The 22,204-nt window shown below is 37.7% G+C and overlaps 1 protein-coding gene across 1 annotated transcript in view; it reads right to left on the bottom strand.

Annotated features, from left to right (window-relative positions):
* The window catches only part of RNF169 (ring finger protein 169), an 84,476-nt gene that overhangs the window by 38,841 nt on the left and 23,431 nt on the right, over positions 1–22,204 (bottom strand). The window contains exon 2 of the mRNA XM_080816824.1: positions 13,102–13,175. Within this exon, the coding sequence (XP_080672950.1) occupies positions 13,102–13,175 (74 nt within the window). The remainder of the gene's footprint in view (positions 1–13,101; positions 13,176–22,204) is intronic.

The raw sequence follows: 22,204 nt of genomic DNA, 5'->3' as shown, positions 1-22,204 counted from the left end.
CTAGGATCTTAGACCCCTAAAACATCCACAAAGGTGGTAATGGGAAACTTTAAGTTAATTTTCAACAAAAAGATTAACAATTTTACAAATCATACACTTACAGCCCATAAGGTTGTACCCACTAAATATCACCATCTCAATAAATGGGTTGAATACATTTTTGCTGATGTCTAGGGCTTATTCTTTAATCGAAGGTATTGAAAATATTTTAAATTCTTAGGGAGGTTATGAAAGGAACATAAGCTGATAAAGTAGTATAGTACCACTGCTTCAGAACGATTACTTCAAGCATAATGAACCTGTTAATCAAATTAGTATCAGATCATTTTAATTTACTTTGGTATCTAGAGCAGTCAATGCTTTACATCTTCTATCTGGTTCCTAGAGTCTCATTTGATACTAATGGTTACCACTTCTATAGGGTCTAACTGGTGATTATTGCTGATGCTGCCACCAAAAAAAAAGCATTTGGGGTAAACTAGAACTATGTGCAGTTTCCGTTTCAAAGCATCCTGTATCATAACAAATGATCTCTTGCATATAAGGCTAAAGCCTTGATTTCTACTTGAGCAATCACATAAATAGCACCAAAGCAACTGACTTGCTCTTATGATTCTTACCTAATTTTAAAGGTATCATATGGATGACACTATGCTCCCTCCACTTTAAATTCTCAAACACCTTTCAATTTAAATGTTATGTTTAGAATTAAGTACCTATAAATATTTATGCCTAGATAACATTTTACAAATTTTCTCCTTTATGTAATAAGGTATTTAAAATTACTCTGAGAGGGGAACCTGGGTGGCTCAGTGAGTTAAAGCCGCTCTCTGCCTTCGGCTCAGGTCATGATCCCAGGGTCTTGGGATCGAGCCCCACGTCGGGCTCTCCGCTCAGCAGGGAGCCTGCTTCCTCCTCTCTCTCTGCCTGCTTCTCTGCCTACTTGTGATTTCTGTCTGTCAAATAAATAAATAAAATCTTTAAAAAAATAAAATAAAATAAAATAAAATAATAAAATTACTCTGAGATAGGTTTTAAATTACATGCATTATGCAGAAATGCATATAAAAGTAACTGCACGCATTCAAGTTTACATGTAAATTCAGCCAGCAGATACTGTAGAAGGCAGATGTTTAGTTGCCAAGCTAAAAGGCTGAATGAATGACAGGGAACTCACATATGAGACGTAGAAAGAAAGATCACTAAGTAATCAATTATGAAAAGGCAAAGACAGACTTCTTCACTGTCCAAAGTTCAAGAAAATTTGAATTCATTTGATTCATACCACTAACTTCCCAGCCTCCAACTATGACTTTTCCATGGTCAGTCACTGCCTACTCAAATGAACAAATGGTAGCAATGGAAGGGGTTACTTGTGCTAGATATTTCAGAATTCCAAATTTTGAAGAACAATGATAATCCTTATATATGGATTACTACATGCCAGGCACTATTTCACAATAACCCTATTAAGCTAAGTACTATGGTGTACATTTTACAGCTGAAGAACTAAGACACAGAGAGACAAACTAACCTGCCCAAATTCACATGCAGAGCCAGAATCTGAACTCAGACAGTTGGCTCTTACTCATTTTAATATAATGTTGCTCAGCGTAGTAGAAATTATCCACACTGCATCTGTATTGTGACCTGTAGAATACATGCATTTTTTTTTCAGTTTAAGATAAACAGAAATGTTGAGTCTCAGATGTAAGAAGCAGCAAAGGAGATTTTAAACTCTCATTTGTATCCAGAAAAATATAACAACACTTGCAATTCCACTGAAAGCAGATTACTTGTGAATTTTCACACAAATCTGGCTAGAGATGAAGAAATTTTTAAAATTATCTTGTGGAATCTTTTTGAAATATCATTTTTAAAAGTTATTTCTCATTCTTGAATGGTTTTTGGCTTTAAGGAAAATGTTAGTATATATGTGATATATTACGGTAATATTTTCTGTTATTCTATATAATCATAAAAATGTTGTCATGGATCTAAATTTATTGATATGGAAAGTTTCACATGATATGCGGTATGAAAATAATCAGTAAAAATGACTTGTACAGGGTGCCTGGGTTGCTCAGTTGGTTAAGCATCTGCCTTTGGCTCAGGTCATGATCCCAGGGTCCTGGGATCGAGTCCTGGGATCGAGTCCCACACAGTCTCCCAGCTCAGCAGGGAGTCTGCTTCTCCCTCTGCCCCTCCCCCTGCTCATTCTCTCCCTCTCTCTCTCTCTCTTTCTCTCGTAAAAATAAATGAGTAAAACTACTTTAAGAAAATGGCTGTATCGTATGATTCCAAATCTATTTTGTGAAAAGTCTTAGGCTTTATGATAAACATTTAAATGTAGTTATTAAAGGTGGCAAGATTACTGGTAATTTTTCCTTTCTTCTTTAAATCTTTTCATTACCTGAACTTCTTCCCTTTTTATAATTCTGTTTACTTTTATAAGCAGGAAAAAATTTTTATTTTATTAAAATCTTCATTCATCAGATATTTTTACAAAATAAAATGCTTTTTATTTTGTAAGAGTTTTGTAAACAAGAGTTGCAACTGCTCTACAAAATTCCCTAGTTTGGCTTTCATAGGTGGTATTGAAATTACTTTATAAAAACTATTATAGTAATACAATAATCTTATAACTACTGATCCTCTCTTCTCACAAATCAAAGAGACAAGGAAAGATAGCACATCACAGAAATCACTTGAATAGCCTGTTAGTATAATTACATTTGATCAGGCTTTGAATTTCCTGAATGCTATTTTCTTTGAAAAGCTATTACTTGATAAAGTTGCTCCTGATCTTGTCTGAATAGTTGCAAATAGCAAAAAAAAAGAAAACAACCATGTTTAACATTTTTAGATTTTTCAGCAATGGCTGTTCTTCCCTCAGGCAGTCAAAATTACAATTTATTGTTTTGAGTTTTTCCTTCTTAATACTACCTAGCTTACCTTCCCTTAAAGATGTACTATGAGATACTGTATCTATTTTCTGGTTCTAGAAATAGGCACATCAGCACCTGCCAAAAGCAGGCATTTCCTCAAAGATTACACAATAACATTTCAGAGGAATAAGAAAAAAATAACAAATATTGCAGCAAAAAGAACTCTAGAAATCATAAAACATATCTAGTTCTATTGTGAGCCAGCTCTACATCCCTACACAAGCCACTGATCTTAAAAGAAGGAGCTTTGAAACTAGATGATCGACCAATGGATTCAATCATCGTTCAGTGAATACCTTTGTGCCAGATCCTACAGTAAACCGCTCCCACTGCCTTCCCACCCATGATTTCACTGCCGGCAGCTTCAGTCAACCATGGTCTGGAAGCAAACGGTCCTCCTTCTGACATATCATCAGGTCAATAGTAGCCTAACTCTACCTCACAGTCAGTGCCTACTCACTTCACTTCATCTCATCACACAGGTGTTTCATCACCTACATTACCAGGAGAAGGGTAAATACAGTACACGAAGATATTTTGAGAGAGAGAGGGAGAGATCACGTTCACAGAACTTTTATTACAGTATATTGTTATAATAACTATTTTATTATTAGTTATCATTGTTAACCTCTTTACTATGCCTAAAAGTTAAGCTTTATCATAAGTAAGTACATGCAGGAAAAACCACAGTATATACAGCATTTGGTACCATCCACAGTTTCGGGCACCCACTGGGAGTCATGGACCGTATGCCCCACGGATCAGTGGGATGACTGTATCTTACATGCAGTGGAGAGTTAAAGAGACAAGACAAAACAGATCCACCTTGAAAGATTTCACAATCTAATAGGAAAGAAAAATTTAAACGAGCATTCTGTTGCTTCTACAGTATGCCAGAACATATTTTAAACTTTCTAGGTAAATATAAGTTCCTTTTAAAATAAATGGAGTTTTAAAAGGGGGGGGGTGCCTAAGGCCAGCTCAACATTCAGCTCATGATGCACTGAATAGCCAAATAGACTTAAGTGAAATGTTCTAGAGGGAGGAAAAAGAGAGACACAGAGCATGAGCAGGGGGACGGGCAGAGGGAGAACCAGGCTCCTTGATGAGCAGGAAGCCTGATCAGGACTCTGGGATTATGACCTGAGGGGAAGGTTGACGCTTAACCTACTGAGCCACCCAGGTACCCATGAAACGTACTAGTTTTAATAGAGTGCATTATATTTTAAGTTCATGGCATAAAAATAATAAAAGAGACTTTAAAGATACATAATTTCAAAATCAATTAGGTTCTACAAGTTTACTTACCTTTAAAAAATTCCTTCACAAAAGTTAGGATCTGCCTTATAGAGACAGTATTCACTTTGGTAACCCACTGACCATATCTGATTACCCTGTGCTCTGGCTGAGGACTAAGAATGCATACTTACTACTTGAATAATTCAGCCAGCAATGGGGAGAAAATACTTCTCAAAAATGAAACCAGCAGGGAGGGAGTAAAAAGAAAATGGATAGGTCAGTAAACCAATTCAGAGAAAGCCTAAACCACTCATGTGACCCACAGAATTATCAAGAGCAGTTCATCTTTCCCACTACAGAAACCAGGGAGAAAAAAAAAAAGAAAGAAAGAAACCAGGGAGATAAGCAGTAGAAGCAGAGGCTGTTTTTTTCCCCTACTTTCAACCTTTGAGAGTCCGATGATTCAAAGAAGACAAACAAGAGCATGTGGATTATAGGTTTCCTAACTCTAACGTAAAGCAACTATTTAAACATGTGGTCAAAATTAAGCATCTAACAAACTATATGAACAGAAGAAATAATGGTGTAAAAATAAGCTTAATCCAACCAATAAATAGAACTTACAGAGAGGAATCAATTATTTCAAAAGACAAAAATGACTAACAGTCTCACACAGAATAGAAACATGAAGATATCAATATTGAAATAATTTCTTGCTAAAATTTATTTTTTTATTTCAACATTGTAGACAAGACTATAACAAGAATATATATATACACTATACACACACACACACAAAACACACACCTATATATACACATGTATATACACACACATATTCAAGAATGAATACAACAAAACTACTTCAAAAAAAAAAACCAAACTATTTCCTTAAGCAATGTAACAAGATAGAGGACCAAGCACATGTTAATTTTCTCCTTCCACTTAAAAACCCCATAAAGGGGCACCTGGGTGGCTCAGTGGGTTAAAGCCTCTGCCTTCAGCTTGGGTCATGGTCCCGGGGTCCTGGGATCGAGCCCCGCGTCGGGCTCTCTCCTCCACGAGGAGCCTGCTTCCCTTCCTCTCTCTCTCTGCGTGCCTCTCTGCCTACTTGTGATCTCACTCTCTCTGTCAAATAAATAAAATCTTTAAATAAATAAATAAATAAAAGGCAATTTGTTGGAGCCCCTGGGTGGCTCAGTTGGTTGAGCAGCTTCCCAGGGTCCTAGTATCAAGAGCTGAATGTCAGACTCCCAGCTCAGTGGGCAGTCTGCTTCTCCCTCTCCCTCTGCCCCTCCTCCCCCGACTTGTGCTGGCTCTAAAAAATAAAATCTTTTTTTTTAAATTTTTTAATTTTTTTATAAACATAAAATGTATTGTTAGCCCCAGGGGTACAGGTCTGTGAATCGCCAGGTTTACACACTTCACAGCACTAACCATAGCACATACACTCCCCAATGTCCATAACCCCACCACCCTCTCCCGACCCCCCTCCCCCCAGCAACCCTCAGTTTGTTTTGTGAGATTAAGAGTCTCTTACGGTTTGTCTCCCTCCCGATCCCATCTTGTTTCATTTATTCTCTTCTGACCCCCCAAACCCCCCACGTTGCATCTCCACTTCCTCATATCAGGGAGATCTATGATAGTTGTCTTTCTCCGATTGACTTATTTCGCTAAGCATAATACCCTCTAGTTCCATCTACGTCGTTGCAAATGGCAAGATTTCATTTCTTTTGATGGCTCCATAGTATTCCATTATATATATACACACACACACACACACACACACATATATATACCACATCTTCTTTATCCATTCATCTGTTGATGGACATCTAGGTTCTTTCCATAGTTTGGCTATTGTGGACATTGCTGCTATAAATAATCGGGTGCATGTGCCCCTTCGGATCACTACATTTGTATCTTTAGGGTAAATACCCAGTAGTGTGATTGCTGGGTCATAAGGTAGCTCTATTTTCAACTTTTTGAGGAACCTCCATGCTGTTTTCCAGAGTGGCTGCACCAGCTTGCATTCCCACAACAGTGTAGGAGGGTTCCCCTTTCTCCGCATCCTCACCAGCATCTGTCATTTCCTGACTTGTTAATTTTAGCCATTCTTACTGGTGTGAGGTGGTATCTCATTGTGGTTTTGATTTGTATCGAATAAATAAAATCTTAATTAAAAAAATAAAAGGCAATTTGTTAATATCCACCAAAATACAAACTGCACATCCCATTTGCCCTGGAACTTTCACTTCTAGGAATCTAAACTAAAGGAAGTACTTGCTTGCATATGTTCAAGTGTATTCAGTATAAGATCTCTTTAAAACTGAGAGAAATTGGGGGCACCTGGGTGGCTCAGTGGGTTAAAGCCTCTGCCTTAGGCTCAAGTCATGATCCCAGCGTCCTGGGATCGAGCCCCGAATCGGGCTCTCTGCTCAGCGGGGAGCCTGCTTCCCCCTCTCTCTCTGCCTGCCTCTCTGCCCACTTGTGATCTCTGTCAAATAAATAAATAAAATCTTTAAAAAAAAAAACTGAGACAAATTGGAAAGAATTTAAATGACTAATGAACGGAATAGTTAAGTGAATTATACCTCATCCATACTATGAAATACCGTTCAGGATGAAAAAAATGTCTATATGAAAGCATTCCTCCCACAAAAAAACATATATTGGGGCACCTGGGTGGCTCAGTGGGTTAAAGCCTCTGCCTTCAGCTCAGGTCATGATCTCAGGGTCCTGGGATCAAACCCTGCATTGGGCTCTCTGCTCAGCATGGAACCTGCTTCCTCCTCTCTCTCTTCCTGCCTCTCTGCGTACTTGTGATTGCTCTCTCTGTCAAATAAATAAATAAAATCTTTAAAAAAAAAATAAAATAAAAGCCTAAAGACTTAAGAATCCCTATCTTCTCCTTATGCTACGGAGCTAATCATTAAGTTTGTTAAATCCTGGGACTTAAGGAATCTTGCCTTCTCAAGTACTATTTTAACATAGCACTTTGTGAAAGGATATTTCTACCACCTCACCAGCATTTTTAGCTGTAATGATTTTTCTCATATCTCTACTTCTGTGGAAAAAGAAATTTTGACCTGTACCCCTGGAGCTAATAATACATTATAGGTTAATGAAAAATAAAAAAATTTTTAAAAAAGAGAAGCAGAGAGCCTGCTTCCCTTCCTCTCTCTGCCTGCCTCTCTGCCTACTTGTGATCTCTGTCTGTCAAATAAATAAATAAATAATATTTTAAAAAAACATGTTATAGTGGAAAAAAGAGCAAGTTACAGAAAAGATCATACTATTCCTCAAAAAACCTTGCTTCTCTGAAATATTTACCATCAGACTGTAACACCCACAACCCCTCTTTGTGGTAGACACCCACCAATCTTTGTCAATCCCCCTTATTCACAGAAAAACTTAGCACCTACGTTTCTCTCCCTTATTCACAGAAAAACTTAGCACCTACGTTTCTCTCCAATGATCATTCCTAAAGAATTCAGCCTTAGTATACTCAGTTCCTTTACTTCCTCCTAAATAAGTCTTTTCTTCCATCCTACTTCCGTGTCTACTCTCTGATCATACTCTGAACATTCTCCTGTCTAGTAACTAAACTACCTCGCAGTCTCAGTATTGAGACTCTCACATTTAGACCACAACTTCCTAGCTTTCCAGCTTGACGGGTATGCTAGTGACCCTATTTTTACAATTCTCTATCGCCATCAAAACCTCAATTCATTGACCCTACTGCGCTACCACTGTCCATCACGTAGTCATCTCAATTCCCTCCTTAAATAACCTCTTCAAAAACCATGGTCCAAAACGAAACAACCTCCTTGTATACACTTTCCTATCCACTGCATCTCTACTTCCATCATCTTCTTTTTTTTTTTAATATTTTTATTTATTTATTTGGCAGACAGAGATCACAAGTAGGCAGAGAGGCAGGCAGAGAGAGAAGGAGGGGAAGCAGGCTCCTTGCTGAGCAGAGAGCCCGATGTGGGGCTCGATCCCAAGACCCTGGGATCATGACCTGAGCCGAAGGCAGAGGCTTAACCCACTGAGCCACCCAGGCGCCCCTACTTCCATCATCTTCTAAGCAAAACCCTAACTCTGCTTAAACCCAACATACTGCTGAATCCAAAAGTGCCCTAATTGGTCTTACTTCCATTCTTGTCCCATGAGTCACAGACTGCTAGCTACCTAACCCATTATCTGTTCTTTACTTCCTTCCAAGAGAACCCAGATTTTACGTGGGATGTTAATGTACCCAGCTAAAACACTGCCTCCCTCCCAGACTCCCTGGCAGCTAGACACAGTCTATGACACTGGACTATGAAGCACACATGAAGTCACTTGGTTGGGTTTTGGAGAAAACTCTTTAAAAAAAGGAGGAAACCAGGAAAAAAAAAAAAAAAAAACCTCAGGGACATCAGGTGCCTCAGTCGGTTAGGCATCTGCCTTCGGCTCAGATCATGATCCCAGGGTCCTGGGACTGAGTCCCACATTAGGCTCCTTGCTCATTTGGGAGCCTGCTTCTCCCTCTGCCTCTGCCTGCTGCTTCCCCTGCTTGTGCTCTCTCTCTTTCTGACAAATAAATAAGATCTTAAAAAATAAAATAAATAAAGATTTAAAAAAATTCTTAATAAAAAAAAAATTCAGCTGACATTGCCTTTCTTCCCCTACCTTCTGTCTAGATGTGATTCTAGAGAAGGATCAGCCATCCCACAGTACAAGGAAACAGGCACACTTGAAGATGTCTAAACAGAAAGACAAAAGGAACCTGACTTCCTGATGTCATGAAGCTGCTGTATCAGCTCTGGGCTGCCTACATCTGGTTTTTGTTACTTGAGAAAAATAAAACTCCTAATTTGCTTGGGTCGTTATTTTTGGGTCTCTACTATTCACAGTAAATACATTTCCTAACTCCCAGGCGCATTACTGTTTATTCCCTATAGCACAACCAGAGACCTTTAAAAGTATGAGTTGGATCATATTACTTGTTTCACATCACACTTAAAATAAATTTACGTTCCTTAAAAGGTCAACTAGGCCTTCTTTGATCTGGCCCTTCTATTTTTCCCAACTCATCTCCTACCAAATCCCCATACCACCCTGCCCACCACTTGCACACCCACACTGTTCCTTGAACAAGCCAAACTTGTTTCTGTCTCAGGATCTTTGCATTTGCTGCTCCTTTGCCTAAAATCCTCTTTCCTCATACTTTTACTTGGTTTGCTACCTCATTTCTTCTAGGCAGCAACTCAAACGTTGCCTTCTCTGAGAGACCTTCCTGATTACTCTATTTAAAACGGTCTTTTTGTGTCTCCTCACGTTTCCTCTCCATTCTCCCGTAACTCTTCTGATCCTATCTGATCCTACCTTATTAATATAAAGTAATTATTTGTTTGCTTATTTACCGTCTTCTGCACTAGAATGGAATCTCCCTGGGCAAGGGCCTTGGGTGTCTTCTTCAGCACTATATCCTCAGTGCCTAGCACACAGGACACAAAAAATATCTAATGTATAAATCAATATACATCATGATCTCATTAATACTGAAAAAGACTAAAGCGTGTGTGTGTGTGTGTGTGTGTGTGTGTGTGTATGTAAGTATATAAAGGACCTAAGATAATACACTAAACTGCTGATACTCGTTAACCATGGTGAAGAGAATGAGAAATAAGGAAATGAGGAACTTTCACATTTTGCTCTATATATTCCTCCGTTTTTATTTTTTTTTTAATTTTTAAGATTTTATTTATTTGTTTGACAGAGAGATCACAAGTAGGCAGAGGAACAGGCAGAGAGAGGAGGGGAACCAGGATCCCCGCTGAGCAGAGAGCCCGATGCGGGGCTTGATCCCAGGACCGTGAGATCATGACCTGAGCAGAAGGCAGAGGCTTAACCATTCTTAATAACTTTTTGTAGCCCTTATAAAACTTTTTACTCTCACTTAAACAAAATAAAATATACCAAACAAAAAGTATATTAGTAGCATGTTATACATCAAAATAGTAATGATAAGTTGTGTAGAACTAATTTCCACTCACCAACCCTTGCTTGTAGCAACTTTTTTTTAAAGATTTTATTCATTGATTTGACAGAGAGAGGGAGACCATGAATAGGGGGGAGGAGGCAGAGGAAGAGGGAGAGCTGAGCAGAGCACTACTGTATGGCTCCAATCCCAGGACCCTGGGATCATGACCTGAGCCAAAGGCACCCAGGGATCCCACTTATAGAAACTTTTAAGGATTTTCCTTCCCTAGATATTCATCCAGTAATCTAGATATTTACTTTGTTTTGTTTTAGAAAATACATACTCTACGAGAAACCTTTTCTCTATCAAGTTCTCCATCCGTATGTCTAGTGCTTTTTAATTCTTCTTTACAACTTTATTGAGACACATTTTACATGTTATATAATCTATCCACCTCAAATGTATAGTTCAGTGACTTTTAGGAAATTTACGAAGTTGTGGAACACACCATAAATCAGTTTTAAAAATCTTCACCACTGGGGCACCTGGGTGGCTCAGTGGGTTAAAGCCTCTGCTTTCGGCTCAGGTCATGATCCCAGGGTCCTGGGATCAAGCCCCACATCGGGCTCTCTGCTCAGCGGGGAGCCTGCTTCCTCCTCTCTCTCTGCCTGTCTCTCTGCCTACTTGTGATCTCTGTCAAATAAATAAATAAAATCTTTAAAAAAAATAAAAAATAAAAAATAAAAATAAAAATCTTCACCACTGCAATTAAATCACTCATGACCTTTTATTGTTAACCACTATTCCCATCCCCTAATTCAACCAGCCACTAGTCTCCTGTCTCCATGACATCTGTCTATTCTGGACAGTTCCTACAAATGGAATCATAGAATATGTGGTCCCTTGTATCTGGTTCTTTTCACTTAGCATCTTTTTGAGGTTCATCCCAGAGGCAGCATGTACCAATAGTTCATTCTATTTTACTGCTGAATATTATTTCACTGTATAGATATAGCATATTAGGGCCTTTTGATTTTCTGACTTGAATTTCCAATTTCCAGGTTGTACCATGGATGCCAGCAACTTGGGAGTTGTGGGCAGGGAGCTATATATGTCATTTATTTAACCCAAATAACACAGGTGAATGTTCTTCAAACCCAATCCAGTTTATATAGGATAAGATTGTCCTAGCTTCACTTAACATCATTTCTGCCATTTAAAATGCTTTTAAGGGGCACCTGGGTGGCTCAGTGGGTTAGGCCGCTGCCTTCAGCTCGGGTCATGATCTCGGGGTCCTGGGATCGAGTCCCGCATCGGGCTCTCTGCTCGGTGGGGAGCCTGCTCCACCCACCCCCCCGCCTGCCTCTCTATCTACTTGTGATCTCTCTGTCAAATAAATAAATAAAATCTAAAAAAAAAAATAAATAAATAAAATAAAATGCTTTTAAAACCATTTTTCTGTCCTCCCTTTTGAAATGAGTAAAAGTACAGTTCTCCAAGGTTTCTTTCTCTCTCCCAAAGCTTATAAAAACCTCTACTCTTACTATGCAATCTGTTTTATCTCATTTTCTACCTTCAATTCCTTGTTTTCTCTTTATCTTCAAGCTGATAGCTTTTCATATGCTCCAAGTTTGTAAAAAGGTCTATCAGAATTAAATATCTGCAGATTCTGGAATTTTATTTAAGAGAAATCTGTGGTTTTTTTGATGTGGTCCCTATAAAGAATTTCTTCCTATGTAGAAAAAAGCTTTGTAAGTGATTTAAAAACCAAAAACCCTCACAATACCAATATGAAAGGAACATGAGGACCCAAGTTAACATATGACACTCTCATCTAAAAGAGAAAGTCAAAGAATGTATAGTAATTAAACAAAGTTCTCTATTTTCTCTTTAACATGACCTTTTTAAACATTTTTTTCATTCACTGTAAAATGCTACAATAATGTTACCATCTCACCTGTTTTATGATGATGTCTGATTCAGATTAAATGGATTATTTACCTTTATAAAATGTTAAATATCCACATGTAGAATCATTTACAAAGGTAGATAACAGGGAAAGTGCTGGAGAAGGATGACACAAATCTTATAACATACCTATCACCAGCCTTTTTGACACCTTAATTCTCTAAGTGACTTTGCAGACAATTAGCTTGAAAACATTGCAAATAAGATGATGGGGACATAGCTAAAAGCTTTCCTAGCAGTAAACATTCTCTACCTAGGAAATTATTTTACTACCCACCCCCCTTACTATCCTAAGTTACAGTTCTTCTGCAGTATATAACAGAGTGAAGGCAACAAAAGATAACACCAGTTTCATGTAATTAGAGGAACCTTGCAAGATAAGGAAAAATAATACAAGCTATTATTATTAGAGCTTAAACGTTGGCTTTTAACCAAGATTTAAATGCCAACAATAGGGGCACTTGGGTTGCTCACTGAGTTAAAAATCTGACTCTTGGTTTGGGCTCAGGTCAGGTCATGATCTTACAGATTGTGGGACTGGAGCCCCACATAAAGCCCCAACCCCCCAACCTTGTGGGAGGCTCCGGGCTCAGCAGGGAGTGTGCTTGAGTTCTCTCCCGCTGCCCCTCCCTACACTGTAGCCTGTGCTTGCTCTCTCTCTCTCTCTCTCTCTAATAAATTTAAATAAGTAAGTAAGTAACTAAATGCTAAGACTACTCCTCTTGGTGGTCAGTTATTGTGTTAGGTGTAAGACAGGCCAGGTGAGCTACAGTTTCATCTGTGAAAGGACAGCAAAAAAGGGGTTCTTAGTTAAGGTATATGCTATGTCTATTATAGCTACAGTATAAGGTAGTATGGAGAAAGACAGGCTCTGCATTGTAAACTTTAAAAAACTCCCACTAAGTATTCTTTAACGTCATCATTTTAATTTACTTTAAGAAAACGAGTGGTGTGATCATGCATACACTGTACCTTTCTCAGGCTTTCATATTCCTCACGAAGTTCCCCAGGCTTGCTTAATTTGATTGGTGCTCTGAATATAAACTCTGGAGGAAAGGGAAAAGAAAACACTTTTTAACAGGAGTTTCTAAGGAAGAACCCAAAACCCCATCCTACTGCTGTCCCACCTTATAAACCACATAAAAAAAATTATGGTCATCTTAATTTGAATATTCATTCACTCATTAACGAATATTTATTAAAGGATATAAACGAGGCACAATTCTAAGCACTGGGGAGAAGCACTGAACAAATAAAGCCCTTGCTCTCATGGAATTTACAATCTTACAAACAATAAGCAAACAAGTGTATGCATATAACAGAACTGGTAGGACAAAGTATTATGGAGAAAAATAAACGTAGGATGAAAGAAAAAGATTATTTTATAAAGAATGGAGCCTCGGGGCACCTGGGTGGCTCAGTGGGTTAAAGCCTCTGCCTTCGGCTCAGGTCATGATCCCAGGGTCCTGGGATTGAGCCCCACATCGGGCTCTCAGCGGGGAGCCTGCTTCCTTCTCTCTCTGCCTGCCTCTCTGCCTACTTGTGATCTGTCTGTCAAATAAATAAATAAAATCTTAAAAAAAAAAAAAAAAAGAATGGAGCCTCACTGATAAAGTCACATGTTAAAGGACCTTAAGGAAAAAACATATTTAATGTTACCAAGTAACATTTTAAATGAGTTAAAGTTTTATTCATAACACTGTATTTTTCTATCTCTTTTTCAATATTGCCAGCAGAGTATTTTCCTGCATACAACCTGTAGATATTTTTGGTATATAACCTGATTTTTTAAAAAGATTTTTATTTATTTAACACAGAAAGAGATCACAAGTAGGCAGAGAGGCAGGCAGAGAGAGAGGGGGAAGCAGTGTCCCTGCTGAGCAGAGAGCCTGATGCAGGATGCGGGGCTCCATCTCAGGACCCAGAGACCATGACCCAAGCTGAAGGCAGAGGCTTAACCCTCTGAGCCATCCAGTCACCCAAACCTGATTTTTTTTTTTTTTTAATCCTTAAAACCTTTGTGGTTTCTATTGGCCTAGAGAATAAAGTCAAAACTCTTCAACCTGTCATTCAATGCTCTCCAAAGATGGATCACAACTTCATCACAATTTCTTCTTTCTCCAGCATTAGATCTCTTAACCCTTGACTATCAAGTTACAATAGATACATGCCATATATTTTTAAACCTTCTGCTCTGTTTTCTCAGCTGACATTGTTTTTTCACCTTATCTCTACATATTTTTAAATCCAAGATATTCAGGACTGCAGGAGGCACACAACACAGGTTAGTAATATAAACAGACGATAAAAACCCAAATTAAGAACAGGAATAAAAGAGAAGTTCTAAATGCTATCAAAAAGGAGGGGGGAAGTACACACTTCTGCCTCCTTAAACGTACATGACACTTCTATAAAATTCTATGTACATGTAGTGATCAAAATATAGTACTAATTTTAGGACTTACTAAGAACTCTATACCCCATTGAGGATGATAAATATTTGTTATAGAAAAGCAGGCTCCTTAAAAAGTTGACTTTTGTCCTTTTTCAGTTGTCTCAACTATTCTGAAAGACTCTTATTTAATACACCTGAGAAATGTGGCAGAGACTTAGAAACACTGGATCTAATGCAAAGGCAGGGAACAGCAACTTAAAGGCCTACAAGTACAAGAGAACTGTCAGACTCTTGGTGTGGGAGGCAAACATTCCACCACCTTCACTCACTTATTAAAAAAAGTCCTGACGACTATTTTAATCACATCCCTTAAGCACATTTCCAATTATAGGCAAATAGTATTTAAAATCTGATACTTTAATAGAGAAGGAGAAGGAGAGAGGAAAAAGAACCCTTAAGGCAAAAAAGTAATTTCAATCCATTTATGGAGAAACTATCAGATGTAAAATACTTCATATATATTTCCTTAGTAAATCTTCACAGAAACTTTATAAGGTAGGTCTCAAACCCATTTCACAATAAGGAAAAGAAGAGGATAATGACTTGCCTACAAAAGTAGTACATGGCAAAACCAAAAGCATTAATAGGAATAAAGAGGGAAATTACATTAATGATTAGAAAGGCAACCCAAAAAGGAGATATAATAATCATGAAATTGTATGAACATATATCACAGCAAAAACTAATTAAGACTATAAGGAGGTGTTAAGAAATCCAAAATAATGCAAGAAATTTTAACACACCCCAATTAAAAACAGATCAGGCAGACCAAAAGGTAGTAAAAATGTAGAAAAACTGAACAACAAAATTAACAAATTTGATCCTAATATATTTATATATGTGTGTGTGTGTGTGTATAATAAACAGAATATATATTCCTTAAGGTAAACAAGGAACAATTAAAAATACATCAGGTCACAAAGAACTTTCAAAGAATTCATATTATACAGACTTTGCTCTTGGATCCTAGCTGCTATTTTCCAAGCCAAGTTTTCTGGCTACCTGGCTGATTATTCTGGATTACCCAATATTCTTTCTCAATAAATTCTTCTTCTGCTTAAATTTGCCAGAGTAGATTTCTGCTGATTAAAATGAATAACCTGGCTGATTCCATCTTTTATACAGAACTATGAAATGACCATAAACCAACCTCTAAGAAAAAGAAGACAGACAACAAAGTAATACTAAGAATAAAGAGGACCAAAATACAGATATCAAGGGGAGTTCAAATCTCCAAAGACTACTCAAACAATGCTCTCATGAATAATCTTGCAGGTATAATATTATTAAAATCACAGATTAAATTGCTGGAATCAGAATTACTGTGTCAAAGAATATGTGCATACGTGCTTTTGTAATTCTGATAGATAATACCAAGTTGCCCTTCCTTCCTATAGCCTATGTGGACTTAGGTCCCACCAGCGATGCAAGAGAGTGTCATCTCCTTGTATCCTGTTGTATCACACAATGAGTGCTGAAACTTTTTAGCTTTGCCAATCTAACAGGTGAAATTCTGTATCTTATATACATATTTTATGAGTAAAACTGAGTACTTTTCATGTTTGAGTAATCTGCGTTTACTTTGATATGAAACGTCTATGCATTTCCTTTACTCTTTACATTAACTTTTTCTTCTTGATTTGTTAAAGCTCTCTATAAGGCAAATTAGCCTTATGTCATATGACTAGCAATACTTTTCCTAGTTTATCATTTGTCTTGACTTTGCTCGTGGTGGTTATTTTTATGTAGTTATATTAATCAAACTTCTTTTTCACAGCTTTAGTATTTTGTATATTTGGAAAGACCTTCCTCAGGCCAACATATCATAGTTTCCTCTGGTACGAAGTATAAGGTACTTCTCCTACCTACTTTAAAAAATTCTATACCTGGGGCACCCAGGTGGCTCAGTTGTTAGGCATCTACCTTCAGCTCAGGTCATGATCCCAGGGTCCTGGGATTGAGCCCCACATCGGGCTCCCTGCTCGGTGGGAAGCCTGCTTCTCCCTCTCCCATTGCCCCTGCCTGTCTTCCCTCTCTCACGGTCTCTGTCAAGTAAGTACATAAAATCTTTAAAAAAAAAAATACCATATCTTTATTTTTATTTGGAGAGCAACATAAGGAGCATAATCTTATAAATTTACTATCCAACACAAGGGACCAAAATCTTTTAGTGATGGCCTAATGGAAATTATGAAAAAAAATTTTTTAAAGATTTATGTATTTATTTGAGAGAGAAAGAGGGGGTCAGGGCAGAGGGAGAGAATCTTCAAGCAGACTCCCCACTGAGTGTGGAGCGTGAAACGGGGGCTTGATTGTACAACCCATGAGATAATGACCTGAACCAAAACCAAGAGTCAGCTGCTTAACTGATCGAGCTACCCAGGCACCCCATGAAAATTTTTACTTACTATTGGGTAACTGGCTTTCTCTATAATGGTTCTTGCTAACATTTAGAACAAAAATGTCCAAAGAACTTAACATCTTCATTATATCATGTAAAACAATGCAAAAAGCCTGATCCCCAACTTAAAAGTTTCCAGAGCCTTGGATAAGTCAGTCTTAACTTCCTCTCCTGTAAAACCAGAATAATACCCGTCATGACAGGCCATTATAGGCAATAAATGAGTGTATTGAGAGTGAATATACTACAAACTATTTCAGCCAGTAGAGTGGCATACAACAGAATCTAATAACTACAAAATTGTCTCTGGTGTTGGAGAGAGAAAGAAACCGTGGTTTGGTCTGATTTACTTCCAAGTATAACTTCCAAGAAACAAAGATAAATGATCCAATTGCTTTGACAGGTGTATTGCATGAAAAGTTAAAGTCACTCTGGGATACCTATTAAGAAATCTCAAAGTTCATATATAAGGCCAAGTGGAACTCAGTATAGTGACTGAAATCTTACTATGCCTTGACTTATTTGAGAGTAAAAGGTAACAGTAGGGTAGACATAAAGGAGCAATTTATATTCAACAAGATCAGTACTGATATAGATTAGTTTAATCATGGATTGAGATTAATAAAGTTTAATTCATTAAGAATACAAAATGTTAAATAGTCAAGATCACTTTTTACCTCAACAGAGCTGTGCTACATTAAATGACATTGTATCCAAAAATCCAAAAATTACATAGCTAAATATAAAACATGAATTGGTCCAACATGACATTAACTTAAATATTTAATCCTATTTCCTATTTTACTAATGCCCTCCAGAAATGTCAACAAGGCCCCCCCCCCCAAAAAAAAAAATCCCATCTTTTTCCTATGGACTTACAAAAAGAACATATTGGATTCTGATACCTGCTCTGTCAATTAAGTGCCAAGGCTTCTCTTTGCCTTGGTCTCCTCATTGATCAAATGAAGTTCAAAATACTGGCCAACCTACCTCCTAGGAATGCAGAAGATCACAATTAATAGAAGTAATAGTAATCAATGAAGAATCCCTATAATAAGAACTAACATTTAATAAAAGCACACTACATGCTAAGTGTGACACACACACACACACACACCATACACTAAAATTAAAATATCTTTAGATCTCAGTTTCTACCCGAGACACAAAGGCAACACACTAGATAACTTCTGAAATTAATGATTCAGTAATAATATTTTTATTTCATTTTAATTTACCACTCAATAGCTTTCTCTAAACTCTTAAAATACTCTATAATAAAGTCTAAAATGATGGGTAAAAATGTTATTAGGATTTTAAAATTACATAGAGTAGCTATAATATCAAAATAATTTCTTTGAAGCTTTATGAAACATGGTGTTTCAATCCACTTGGACGACTGACAAATGGAACAGAAAAAAGCTAGAAAAATGAAAATCTCCCCCATTTACTTATTTATTTATTTATAGCATGAGCTGGGGTGGGCGGTACAGAAGGAGAGGGAGAGATACAGAAGGAGAGGGAGAGAGAAAATCTTAAGCAGGCTCCATGTCCAGCACAGAGCCTGAGGCAGGGATCAATCTCACAACCCTGAGATCATGACGTGAGCCAAAATCAAGAGGCAGACACTTAACCGACTGAGCCACTGAGATGCTCCAAAATCTCCCCTTTTATTTTTTATTTTTTTCAAAATCTCCCCTTTTAAATCAGAGTCTTCTATAAGGTCTCTTAAAACTGACTGGAGAACATGTATACAACCAACATTATTAATTTTATATTTATCAAACATTATTAACCTTTCAGGTTCCCTGTTTTTTTTTTTTTTAATAAAGAAAAAGCAATCATTTGTAATAAAATAGTTGGTGTCTGCTGATGTAGGACTCTCTTTATTTCCTTCTGCTTTTCTAGGGTCATATGTCAGAGTCCTCCTCTCCAAAAGATGAAACTGTGGTTGAAACACATGCAATACTACTGCTAAAGCACAGAAACAGGAAAAAACCCAGATGACCTTGGTATGGAGATGCCTTTTTAGATACACTTTTTTTTTTTTTTTAAGATTTCATTTATCTATTTGGCAGACAGAGATCACAAATAGGCAGAGAGGCAGGCAGAGAGAAAGGGGGAAGCAGGCTCCCCACTGAGCAGAGAGCCCGATTTGGGGCTCGATCCCAGGACCCTGGGATCATGACCTGAGCCGAAGGCAGAGGCTTTAACCCACTGAGCCACCCAGGTGCCCCAATATATACTTTCAAAAACATAATCCGTGTACATCATCAAAATTAAAAATTTCTGCTCAGCAAAAGACAATGTCAAGAGAATGAGAAAGTAAACCACAGACTGGAGAAAATATATGCAATAGATATAGCTGATTTAAGACTGTTATCTCAAATATATAAAGAACTAGTGGTGCCTGGCTGGCTCAATTGGTAGAGCATGCGACTCTTAATATCAGGGTGGTGAGTTTGAGCCCCTTGTTGGGTGTGGAGATTACAAAAAAAAAAAAAAAAAAGAAAGAAAGAAAAGGTAAAAAAAAAAAATAAAATAAAATATACCAATAACTATTAAAATTCAAAAGTAAGAAAACAACCTGATTTTTCTAAAATGGGCAAAAGACCTTAACAGACACCTTACCAAAAATATTCACATGACAAATAAGCACATAAAAAGACACTCCATATTGTATGTCATTAAAGAATTACAGATTAAAACAAGATACTACTCCACACCTCTTAGAATTGTCAAAATCCAAAACACTGACAACACCAAATGCTGGGGAGGATGTGGAGCAAAAGGAACTCATTCATTGCTGGTGGGAATGCAAAATGGTACAGCCACTTTGGAAGACATATCTGGCAGTTTCTTAGAAAACTAAACATAGTCCTACCATATGATCCAGCAACTGCACTCCTTAATATTTACCCAAATGAGATAAAAACTTATGTCCATACAAAACCCTACACAAAGATATTTTTATCTGCTTTATTCATAATTGCCAAAACTTGGAAGCAACCAAGATATCCTTTAGTAGGTAAATGGATAAATTGTGGTACATACAGAAAATGGAATATTATTTAGTGTTCCAAAGAAATAAGCTATTAAAGACATGAGATGACATGGAGGAAACTTAAATGCGTATTACTTAGTCAAAGAAGCCCTTCTGAAAAAGCTACATACTGAATGATTCCAACCACAGGACATTCTAGAAAAGACAAAATTATGGAAACAATAAAAAGATCAGTGGTTGCCAGGAATGGAGGGTAGGTGGGGATGAAGTGGCAGAGTTCAAAGGATTCTTAGAGCAATAAAAATACTCTGTATGATATTACAATGATGGATATATGTCATTACGTTTTTTTTTTTCCCAAACCCACAGCATGTACAACAAGAGTGAAACTTAAAGTAAACTATAGACTTTGGGTGATTATAATGTGTCATTTTAAGTTCATCCTTGGTAACAAATCTATCTGGTGAATGTTATCAATAATGGGGGAGACTAAAAACACCATCACCCTCCTTAGTCCAGAGGAGTTAGTCCCAAACCTAATTCCTCCACCACCTTCTATAGGGATTTTCAAATTTTATCAGTACAGAAACAACTACTCACACTTCTTCACTGCACAGAAAGACATGCTAGAAACTACTTCAGGTGTCACCGAGGTGCTGAATATCTTGGTATTTGTAAATGAATCCAATGGTTGTAGGAATTCTTAACGCCTCTCCTCCAACAATGACTATGTTTAACAGGAAGAGAAACTCTCTAAGGATATGATGCCTTAAGAATGACACCACCTATGGCTGGTGACTTAAGCTGAGCACTGCACTCAGTCTAATGTGAACTGTAGGAGCAGCTGTACTTCCTTGAAGGTTCTTCCTGAAAAGGATTTTCTCTGGGGTAAGGTGACTGGTTACTCATAAAGGCAAACAAACAAAACAAAATACAAAACAGGCATTTTTCTAATTGCACCGAACCTCAGGAATGAAGTATCATTGTCAAAGCATACTCAATACAAAATTAGAAAGAGAAACTCACTCAACTGTACTGAAAAGATGTTAACCCTAACAACTCCCAAAGCCAAAGTTAATCATGCCTTGGTACCTGACAGTGCTTGAGTTTTCACCCCCATAGGTTCAATATCTTATCAGCACATCAGGATGAATAAGAACTTTGGAATCAGGTCCCAAGACCTAGATCCTGATCTGAATACTCCTACTTACTAGCTACTTGTTCTTGGGCAAATTTAAAAAAAAAATCTCTTTGGATGTAGTGCCTAGTGGGCTCAGTTGGTAGAGCACACAACTCTTGATCTCAGGGTTCTGAGTTCAAGCCCCACATTGGGTGTGGAGCCTACTTAAACAAAAAAAAAAGAAAGAAAGAAAAGAGAAAGGGAAAGAAAAAAGAAAAAAATCTCTTTGGGTAATTTCTTTTTTTTTTTTTTAAAGATTTTATTTATTTTATTTGACAGAGAAAGATCACAAGTAGGCAGAGAGGTAGGCAGAGAGAGGGAGAGGGGAGCAGGCTCCCTGCTGAGCAGAGAGTCCGATGTGGGACTCGATCCCAGGACCCTGAGATCATGACCTGAGCCGAAGGCAGCAGCTTAACCCACTGAGCCACCCAGGCGCCCCTCTTTGGGTAATTTCTATCTCTATTAGCACCACAGCACCATTATGATGGCTGGCAGTTATGTAGCACTTAAATTATATGCCAGGCTCATTTCTAAACACTTTGCATTTATTAACTTATCTAATTTTCATAATGACCCAAAGGGAAGGCACTATGATCCCCATTTTACAGGTGAGGAAACTGAAGCTCAGAGCATTTATTTTGCCCAAGGTTATATTGCTATCAATGAAGGAGCTATGACTTGAACCCAAGCAATCTGACTCCAGAATCTGTGCTCTTACCTACTATGCCTTATTACTTAATAATTTTTTTAAAGATTTTATTTATTTATTTGACAAGCAGAGATCACAAGCAGGCAGAGAGGCAGGCAGGGAAAGAAGAGGAAGCAGGCTCCCCACCGAGCAGAAAGCCCAATGCGGGCCTCGATCCCAGGACCCTGGGATTATGACCTGAGCCGAAGGCAGAGGCTTTAACCCACTGAGCCACCCAGGTGCCCCTAATTTTTTAAAAAGGAAAAAAAAGCCTAACAACCCTATAAAGCAATAGGCAAATGCCATGAACAGGCAGTTTTGGGAAAAATTAAACTCAGATGACTTAC

The sequence above is a fragment of the Martes martes genome (genome assembly GCF_963455335.1).
Source record: "Martes martes genome assembly, chromosome: 10".
In the NCBI taxonomy this organism is placed as follows: Eukaryota; Metazoa; Chordata; class Mammalia; order Carnivora; family Mustelidae; genus Martes; species Martes martes.
This window is presented reverse-complemented; position numbering and strand designations above follow the sequence as displayed.